General features: G+C 45.7%; 1 protein-coding gene across 1 annotated transcript; it reads right to left on the bottom strand.

The window, feature by feature from the left end:
• Nucleotides 1–8221: 8221 nt before the first annotated feature.
• CUNH20orf173 (chromosome unknown C20orf173 homolog) lies at nucleotides 8222–10239 on the bottom strand. The gene is made up of 4 exons (XM_040248761.1): nucleotides 10216–10239; nucleotides 8909–9544; nucleotides 8498–8676; nucleotides 8222–8417 (listed from the first exon to the last, which is right to left on the bottom strand). Exons 1-4 carry the CDS (start codon nucleotides 10237–10239, stop codon nucleotides 8222–8224), a joined length of 1035 nt encoding a protein of 344 aa, XP_040104695.1.
• Nucleotides 10240–10471: the final 232 nt, after the last annotated feature.

Here is a 10471-nt window from a genome sequence, read left to right as displayed (position 1 = left end):
CAGCCTAGAGTCAGGCTGACAAGGGAGGTATGGATTTAAGCTCAAGGGGACAGGAGGGTGAGGGAGCAGTGGCCACGTGCCAAGTCTGCTGTGGAGGAACAGGAGATGCAGAAGGCAAAGAAGGGGCCATCTGGGACCGCTTGTGTGCATGTTAGTCACCCAGTCATGTCCAACTCTTTCTGAACCCATGGACTGTAGCCCAACAGGCTCCTCTGTCCATGGGACTCTCCAGGCAAGAATACTACAGTGGGTAGCCTCCAGGGGCATCTTCCCAACCCAGGGATTGAAACTGGGTCTCCTGCAGTGCAAGCAGATTCTACCGTCTGAACCACCAGGGAAGGCCTGGGACCTTTTTTTGGTCAGAGAGAATTTACCATTTTGACAAAAGTGACTATTTGGTGTAGTCACCCCTCGAAACCTCTCAGGAGTTGAATTTCTCTTTTTTTTTTTCCTTTAAGGTTGTTACCAAGCTAAGCATTTGAAAACTTTTTCCCCAAAAAATCGCAGAATTCAGAAAGACTTTTACTGTGGAGCAGCAGCCTCCCAGCCTCCCTGACTCCTTACCCTGAGGCCCTTCCTCAGAGGCCTCCTCTTCTAACTATTTTCAGGGCATTTGTTTCCATATGTCTAAATAATATGCCTATATAATCGTATCATGATATTACATACAGACTACCTGCTGTATATAATCATATCATGTTTAGTAATAACCACCTGCTCACTTCGTGACTTTACACATTGGACTCTCTGTTTCTCATTCTGTCATTTCAAGACAAGGTTTCTCAAAGCCTTGTTCTCTGAGATGAGGATATTGTGTCTGTACACTTCTCTTTTTTAAGTGCTAATTTATTTATTTCCCTGTGCCAGGTCTTAGTTGCAGTATGTGGGATCCAGTTCCCTGACCAGGGGTTGAACCCAGGCTTCCTGCATTAGAAGCGTAAAGTCTTAGCCACTGGACCACCAGGGAAGCCCCGTGTCTGTATACTTCTGTTCGCCAATTTTTTCCTTTTTGTACTTCCCAACACTGGCATGTGAAATTTTACATCATCAAGGTTAATGTTCAGATTCTATTGTGTAAGCAATCTGTTGTATCATTACTTTCCACGTGCTTTGTTTATAGCAATGCCATCCAAAAGAAATATTCAAGCCACATGTATAATTTTCTAGTGGCTGTAGTTTAATTAAAAAAATAAAAGGAAGTGGAGGAAATAAATTTGAATAATATATTTAACCCAGTGTATCTATATATTATCATTTCACATGTTCTCGATACAAAATATTAAAATTTTGCATTCTCTATTGAAACTAAGTCTTCTAAATAAGAATTGTATTTTATGCTCACAGTATTCACAGTATATCTAAATCTGAACATTCAGTTTTCATCAAAAATACATGATCTATTTAAAAACATTTTACAATCTAAAAAGTAGATCTGCATACTCCAGTTAAAACAAGTATACTTAGAAGTGTTCCAAAAGTTGAATTGCATTCATCTTAAATTTAGGTTGTTTAAAATTAAATTTTTGTTGTATTTCTTTTTTGGCCTTACCATCAACCCACTCCAGTGTTCTTGCCAGGAGAATCCCAGGGACGGGGGAGCCTCATGGGCTGCCATCTCTGGGGTCGCACAGAGTCGGACATGACTGATGTGACTTAGCAGCATGCCACATTTGGGATCTTCGTTCCCCAACCAGGGAATCGAATTCACAGCCTCTGTGGTGAAAGCATGGATTCTTAATCACTGGAAGGTCAGTGAAAGTCTCTAAAGTTAGAAATTCCCTGGTAGTCCAGCAGTTAAGGCCTCATGCTTCCACTGCAGGGGGCATGGGTTTGATCCCTGGTCAGGGAACTAAGATCCCACATGCTGTGTGCCACACGCCCCCAAAATAATTAATTAAATTAAAAAATTCAATTTCTCACTTATACTAGATACGTTTCACTTGCTCTTCCACCATACTGAATGGCAGAGGATTATAGGCTGATTCTGAAAGTCAAATGTCTGTTCTCAGTGTTTATAATATTGCACTAGATAAGCATTGTTTCCTATATAATCTAGTAGTAAACTGGGACTACTTTCCTTTTATCATTCATTAAAATTCCCTAGGAAAAAAGCTATGGAAGAAATGAAATTTCTAAATCTTTGTATGTCTAGAAAAGTCATTATTCTGCCTATTGTGAGTAGCATTGTGTCCCCCCAAAAAATTAGTTTCAAGTCTGGACCTCTGGTACCAGTGAATGTGACCTTGTTTGGAAATAGGGTCTTTGCAAGTTAAAGTGAGTTCTCTGGTTTAGGAAGGGCCCTAATCCAATGACTGGTGTCCTTATGAAAAAGGGAAAATGTAGGAAGAGAAGACACAGGGGGAGCGTGCCGTGTGAAGATGGAGGCAGAGAGTAGATTTCTGTGTCTGTCTACAAGACCAAAATGGTAAGAATTGCTAGCAACCACCAGAAGCTAGGAGAGAGGCATGGGACAGATTCTCCCTCAGATTCCCCAAAGGACATCAACCTGAAGTTTGCACTTCTAGCCTCCAGAGCTGTAAGAGAATAAATTTCTGTTGTCTAAGCTACCAGGTGTTATTGCTTAGTCGCTAAGTCATGTCCGACTCTTTTGCGACCCCATGGACTGTAACCTGGGCTTCCCAGGTGGCGCTAGTGGTAGAGAGCCTGCCTGCCAATGCAGGAGACATAAGAGACGCGGGTTTGATCCCTGGGTCGGGAAGATCCCCTGGAGGAGGGCATAGCAACCCACTTCAGTATTCTTGCCTGGAGAATCCCATGAGCAGAGGAGCCTGGCAGGCTACAGTCCATAGGGTCACAAAGAGCTGGACACAACTGAAGTGACTTAACATGCATGCATGGACTGCAGCCTGCCAGGCTCCTCTGTCCCTGAGATTTTCTAGGCAAGAAAACTGGAGCAGGTTGCATTTCCTTTTCCAAGCAATCTTCCTGATCCAAGGATCAAACCAACATCTCTTGTTTCCTTCATTGGCAGGCAGGTTCTTTACCACTGAGTGACCTGGGAAGCCCCTTTAAATTACCTAGTTAGTGGTAATTTGTTATGGCAACCCGAGGAAACTAATACAATGTCCTTGGGTTTGATAGATAGTTTGGGTATAAAGGAGTGTAGGTTAAAACAAAAACCAAAAAGAATGTTCTATCATCTTCTAACCTTCATTACTGTTGGTGAGAGTATGATTTTTTGATCCTTTTTAACTGTAACAGTTGGAATTCTTGGTCTCAGAAACAGACTGTGGTAAACTTAACCAGAAAGACAATTTACTGGTTAAATATCAAGAAGTTTATAGAATAGATGTGAAAGCTAGAGAACCAGGGTGAGGCTAAACAAAGGGAGACAAGATGTAGCCAATGACTCTTCCAGGAACGGCCAAGGATAACAAAATAGAACCCTTGACGCTATGGGACACGATGGTAGTTTAAGTATGGCCACAATTTCTTTTTGGCTCCTTCCCTAAGGAGTCCATTTCCCCACTTCTTGAATCTGGAGTCATTGTATGACTTGACCTAACCGATGGAATGCTGTGTAAGTGACACTGTGTGATGTCCAGCCTCAGCCTTGCAGTTTCCACTCTTATAATACCTCCGCCATCATTGAAGAAGTCTGCAGTGAAAGATTACACACAGAGAGAGGCTTAGCCTCCAACAACTCCAGCCATCCATTCCAAAAGAAACTAAAAAAGAGTGGATATATGTATTTGTATAACTGATTCGCTTTGCTGTACAGCAGAAACTAACACATTTGTAAATTAATTGTAAATCAACTATACTCCAATAAAAAATTTTTTTAAAAAGAACATTAATACCATTGAAGACACTGGGTGCTCCTTTTCCCCCACCAGATGGTAATATCACCAGGAATTTGTGTTTTTTCATTCCGTTGGCTTTTTCTTTTTGCAACATCTATATATAACAAGGACTTCCCTAATAGTCCACCTGCCAATTCAGAGGATACAGGTTCGATCCCTGGTCCAGGAAGATCTCACATGCCAAAGGGCAACTAAGTCCATGCTCTGGGGCCCTCAGGCTGAAGTACTGAAGCCCACCCTAAAGCCAATGCTCTGCGACAAGACAAGCCACAGCAATGAAACACCCGTGCACTGCAACGAGAGAGTAGCCCGCACCTGTGCAGCGACAAAGACCCAGTGCAGCCAAAATTTTTTTTTTAATCTATGGATAACTAAACAACATATTATTTAATTTTGTGTGTCTTTTAAAGTTATGGATATAATCATATGTTTCCATGCAACTGCTTTTCTTGTTGAGGTGAAATTCACATTACATACACTGAGCCATTTAAGAACACCTTTCTGTGGCATTTAGCGTATTCAGTGTCATGCAGCCAGCAGCTCCCTCTACTTTCAAGACTTTTTCATTCAACACCCCATAAAAACACACCATACCAATCAAATAATCGCTCACTGTTCTCCCTACCTGCACCCCCCCCCAACCCCTGGTAACCATGCATCTGTTTTCTGCTTCTAAGAATTTGCCCATCGTGGGTACATCACACAAAATGAATCATACAATGTGTGACCTTTTGTTTCTGTCTTTGAAACTGCACAACTCAAATGGGATTTGAACCCAGCCAAAATTCAGGTTGGGGGGAGATGGTGCTACCATATGGCATATGGGATATGACTTCCCAGACCAGGGATCAAACCTACTCCCCTGTGTTGGAAGCATGGAGTCCTAACCACTGAACCACCAGAGAAATCCATGGTTTTGGTTTTTTTTTTTTTTTTTGGTTTTATTTGCCATACCACATGACTGGTGGGATTTTAGTTCCCCAGCTAGGGACTAAACCCGGGCCCTCAGCAGTGAAAGCATCCAGTTCTCACTATGGATCACCAGGGATTCACTCGAATCCACTGCCTTTTATTTACTTATTTATTTTAATTGGAGCCTAATTGCTTTACAGCATTGTGTTAGTTTCTGCTTTACAACTGCCTTTTAATTGAAACCACACACTCAGGACTTAATGAACCTCAGGCTCTTTATGTCTCAGTGCAGAAGGAATTCAGTAAGAGGCAAAGTGATAAGTAAAAAGTAGATTTATTTGTCAGTGTTGGAGAAGACTCTTGAGAGTCCTTTGGACTGCAAGGAGATCCAACCAATCCATTCTGAAGGAGATCAGCCCTGGGAAGCTGAAACTCCAGTACTTTGGCCACCTCATGCGAAGAGCTGACTCACTGGAAAAGACTCTGATGCTGGGAGGGATTAGGGGCAGGAGGAGAAGGGTACGACAGAGGATGAGATGGCTCACGTCCAAGTGAACTCTGGGAGTTGGTGATGGACAGGGAGGCCTGGCGTGCTGCAATTCATGGTATCGCAAAGAGTCAGACACGACTGAGCGACTGAACTGAACTGAACACTCTCTATGGATAGAGTGTGAGCCATCTCAATAGGCAAAACCCTGGGAGGTTACACATTTCATAGACAGAATGTGAAATGTTTTTACGAGCTAGGTAAGCTCATAGGCTAACAAGAGGGAGGCTTGTTCCAACTATTTTGGGGAAGGCACAGAAATTTCCAGGATTCAGGCCACTGCTCACTTTTTGGCCCTTTATGGTTAGGACTGTCATGGTGCCTGTGGGCAGTGTCACTTAGCAAATGTTGATATATTACAATGAGTGTATAATGAGGCTCAAGATCCACTGGAAGTCGAATCTTCTGCCTTCTTGGACCTAATTGGTTCTAACCAATTTATATTGTGTCTTCAATGGCTATGTCATTCTTTTAAAAGTCATGTCCTGTCCCCTTCCCTCCTATTTCAGCTTCTTTTACTTATCATGTTTTTGAGGTTCTTGCAAGTTGTAGCAGGTGTTAATACTCTGCCCCCTTTTAATGGCTAAATAATATTTCACTGTATGGACATGCCACAGTTTGTCTATTCACCATTTGAGAGACATTTGGATTGTTTCCACCTTTTGGCTATCATGAATAATACTGCTATAGACATTTGGGTTTGACTTTCTGGGCAGACATGTTTTCATTTCTCTTGGGGACCTACCTAAGAGTGGAACTGCTGGCTCACATGATAATTCTAGGTTTAACTTTCTGATGAACTGCCAGGTTATTGTCTCTGGGAATGAGGCACTGAGCTGCTGCCCATAGAACTCACTGACCTTATCACATACTCACCCAGTTCATGGAACTGCAGAAGAGCTACAAAGACTTAGTTTTGACTCCAGATCTAGCAAATTAATGAAGTAAAAGATAACCTAAAAACTTTCCTACAATAAAAATCCAATCTGCTGGTCAAAACACAGTTTTAACTTTTTTAAATTATATTTATTATTGAATGTATAATATGGATTTGTGGTACATAGTCTAAAAGGTTTAAAAAGTGAAAAGAAGGATTCTGTCCCTTTCTTGCTCCCCTCCTACCCAGTCTCTTCCCCAGAGGCAACAACCACTCAAGTGTCTTGTTTATCTTTCCTGAGTTAATTGGTAATTTTGCAAGCATATACATCTATATTGTTTAATAAAAAGTATTTTAAATGCAGACCAGAGGTTAAAAGAAAACAGGAAGTTCCTAGATGCCAGAAATGAGAAGAGAACTGAAAAACAGTATGGGGGGGGGGGTGCTTAAGATGCTTAAGGGGTTGCCCAGAAACTTCGAAGTGTAATGCTCATGCAGGCAGAGGACCTTGATCCTAGGGGAGGCAGAGAATCAGAACAGAGGCCCCCACAAAACACTGGGAACCTCAAAGAGCTGAATCTTTGGTGAAAAGCTGGCCCCCCAAAAATCTTTTTGTCCAATGGGAAATGAACTTCTCTGGAGACTCGGTCTGGGTCTGCACTTGGCATGGAGCTGGCTCTAAATTTACACCACCTGTGTGATCCAGGGGACCAGGTATAGAAATTAATGCAAATATTGTCCCTGAGCTACGAAAGTCAAGTCGGGCCCTTCCTCCCCAACACTGTCCTCGAAGGGAGGAAAATCAGGCCAAGATTTTATTCAGTACCAGACTGATCACTATGCAATTTCCTCTTGCCCTTTATCCCTGAATGTCCCCAGAGTCCTGCCGCAACTCCAAGACTCCCTTGCATTTAGGCCCAAAGGACAAGGACTTGTGCGGACTTGTGTGAACGGTGAGCTTGTGCACTCTAGCTGACCTCCATTTCTGCTTCTTGCTGAGCATGGACAGAATCTCTGTTGGTCTGATTAACATCCTCCCAGTAAGGGGACCACCTCCTTTGCTTTTCTGATCCAGATCCAAAGCGAGAATCCTAGTGGATGAGAGAGGGACGTATGCGTCAGCAGGCTGAATCCTGTCTTCATCCCACCGCCCTTCATTCAACATCAAGGGTGACCAGCTGCCTCCTGAAGCTAGGAGAATGGAGCTCACCTTCCCCAGGGGAGACAGAGTCTGAGCACACAGTGTGACCCCAGACCCCAGACCCCGGAAAAGAGCATCATTCGATTCTCATCGTACTAGAGGAAGAGAAGGTTCTTTGGGGAGACAAGAGGAGGGCATCCCAGGCAGAGGAAGCAGCGTTTGAAAAGGCATGAGGCAGATGGCGCATGTGGGGAACTGAGAAACCCGAGGTGTGAGCCTGGGAGAGATGAAGGGAGGCAAGGGGTCAGACCACACAGGGTCTTGGAAGCTAGGCAGAAACTTTTAGACTCTGTGCTGAAGGCATAGCTTGGAAAAGTTGTTTTGTTTTGTTTTTAATTTTTTGGCCACACCACAAAGCATGTAGGATCTTAGTTCCCCAACTAGAGATCAAACCTGCATCCCCTGCATTGAAAGTGTGGAGTCTTAAGCACTGGACCACCAGCAGGGAAAAGTTTTAAGTGAGGAAAGGACAAGAATCTTTAACTGAGTCACAGGTATGCAAGGCACAAAACAGAGCCATGAGCCCCCAAGATGGAGAATGCCCCGGGTGTACTGGAGGAAGGTGGGGCTGATCACCAGGACTTGGAGAGGAAGGGGAGGTGGCCAACCTGGGTCCCAGTCCACAGCGACCCACAACCACATCTTCCCACCTGTCAAACCCTTACCTGGTCTTTTCTATCTTCCATTCTGCTAGGGAACTGGACCACCTTCAAAAATCTAAGGAAGAATTAGGAAGTGGAGGGGTTTCAGCAGACCCTGAGACCTGGGAAGGTCTGGCAGGTGTGCCCAGTAAGCCAGTAGAGAGTCTCCTTAGAGGCCCCTCTGTCATCTGCTACAGTGCCCTCTCCTTACCTGCCATACTAAGAATGTCTGGGTTCCCAGACCACCATCTCCTCACTCAGAGCATCTGAAGTCCACGCAAGATCAAAGAGCTGCAGGAGCAGCAGCAGCACCTGCCTCCAAGAACCCTGGCCCCTGGCATTCCTGTGGGAGGTGGAGCATCTCGTGGTTTGGTTCCCCAGCATCTCAATGCCCTGAACAGGGACCTGGTTCATTCTGAGGAAGAGAGTAGAAACTGAAAGAACTCTGGGGGCAGGTCTGGCCGTCCAGTCCCCTGCCCTCTCCTCGAGGCCCACCTGGAGACCATGCTGGGTCGGTTGACGTTGTTGCTGAGGCTGGCAGCCCGCAAGATCTTCGAATTCCCCATCAGGGCACAAGTCCCACAGAAGAGATCAAAATGGCTCATTGAGGGTCGGGGAATCATCTTGAGCAGCTTCTTCCACACTCTGCCCAGCTCGCTTGCAGCGTTCAGGTCCTGAAAACAGCAGGAGGGAGGAGATGGGGGGGCCGAGACCCAGGCATTGGCTCCTGGAGGAAGGGAAGCAGATCTGAGTGGGTGAGACCTCCACTGGGAGATGGGGAGTTGAAGCTGTGAAGATGGGAGGCACTCTAAGTCGGGGCTGAGGGCAGGGGTTTGGGACAGAAAGTGGGAGGTGACCTGTGCCCGGGGGAAGACGGGATGGGACGCCCCAGTGTTGACCACTGACCGACCACCAGAGCACAGCACCAGGGCGCTTGGACTCTGCTGCTCCCATCAGGGACTCCCTCATCTTCTCATAGCCTGCATCAAACCAGCGCTCTCCAGCTGTGTGGTGGCAGACAGAGTGGTTGAGACTCCTGGACGGGCAGCCACATTGCCAGAATTTGAACCAAGGGCAGCTGCAATGCCGTGGTGCCCCGTACATCCATTTTTCCTGGGGAGCTGAGTCAGTCTTCAGATTCAGGCAGTGGGTCATCAGCCACAAGAGGAGCATCCAGAAGACGCACAGGACCAAAATCTGCCACCAGCGCCTCATGTCTGGCCCAGGTGATGGCTCCAGTGGCAGGCGGCCAACTGGTTCCTCTACCTGGGACTGGGAGGGGTGAGGGCCTGAGGTCACAGACAGCCCCCCACCTCTCTGTCCTGTGGGCCTCCGTGGCTCCCCAGACTTCCACGCCACACCTCCTGCCAAGCCCTCATCTCCCACTTCTCTGTTCATTTGCTTATCCCTAAAGGGCCCTCCAGCTGGGCCTGGGGTGGAAGCTGTGAGGGCAGAGAGGTAACATATGGTGTGTCCCTGATCCTTCCCACAGGAGGCTGAGCTCTCAGTGGGGTCCTCCCTGCCAAGGGGTATATTACAGATCTCATCACAAAGTACACATTGTGACCTCCCTCCTTTAGGCACAAGCCACCACCCTATCCTGTCACACTCAAGCTGCCTGCCTTGAGTGCAAGATCCACATAGACAGGGACTGACTTTTACATTTATATATATATATTTGGCTGCCTCGGGTCTTAGTTGTGTCACATGGAATCTTTTATTATGGTGTGTGGGCTCCTCTCTAGTGGCACATGGGCTCCAGAGCACACAGGTTCAGTAGTTGTGACAAGTGGGCTTATTGCCCCCGTGGCACGTGAGATCTTAGTTTCCCAGCCAGGGATCAGATCCACGTCCCCTGCACTGGAAGGTGGGTCCTTAAGCACTGGACCGTCAGGGAAGTCCTGTGATTACCTTTTTCACCTCTGAATCCCTAAGATTTAATCATTTAATAAATATTTATGGGATACAAGAACAGAGTGGACAGGGGAACTTAAGTACTATTTATGTGCGACAGCCCCCCTGCAATCGCTCAACTTCGGCTCAGACTTCACTTCTGTTCTCTAGACCCCCAAACCCGGCAGTCTGTCGCACCTTGATTTAGTCGTCTCAGAGACCCGTCAACCCGGACAAGCCCGAGACTGGACTCATGTTGCTCCTTTTAAACCAAACCCTTCCCAAGACTTCTGAATCTCAGCAGGTGCTCCTCCACTCACCTCTTGCTGCAGCCAGAAACCCATATGCTATCCTTGACTCCTCCCTCTCCCACGATTTCCAAATCCATTTTTAATCCTTTTGTTTCTGTCTCCAAACAACCTTCCTCATCTCCAGTGTCACTCCCTTAATTCAGCCCTGGCCTGTGGACGATGTTAAAAAACAAAATGAAAAATTGAGTTGTTTTTAAGGTTTTTAATAAAGAGGTGGGGTCAGAAATCATTTTTTCAAAAAATCAACATGTTTTCTTCCATAGAA

The sequence above is a fragment of the Oryx dammah genome, unplaced genomic scaffold (assembly GCF_014754425.2).
Source record: "Oryx dammah isolate SB20612 unplaced genomic scaffold, SCBI_Odam_1.1 HiC_scaffold_10, whole genome shotgun sequence".
Lineage (NCBI taxonomy): Eukaryota > Metazoa > Chordata > Mammalia > Artiodactyla > Bovidae > Oryx > Oryx dammah.
The sequence above is the reverse complement of the archived record's forward strand: the minus strand, read 5'-3'. Positions and strand labels throughout refer to the sequence as shown.

What these genes read in the sequence shown, in the direction of transcription:
- CUNH20orf173 (XM_040248761.1), bottom strand. Translation starts at nt 10,239, where the DNA reads ATGGGTTTCTGGCTGCAGCAAGAG. An exon ending in GTTTCTGGCTGCAGCAAGAG is followed by an intron (nt 9,545 to 10,215) that starts GTGAGTGGAGGA and finishes CTTTGTGATGAG; the next exon opens with ATCTGTAATATACCCCTTGG. An exon ending in GTGCTGTGCTCTGGTGGTCG is followed by an intron (nt 8,677 to 8,908) that starts GTCAGTGGTCAA and finishes TGCTGTTTTCAG; the next exon opens with GACCTGAACGCTGCAAGCGA.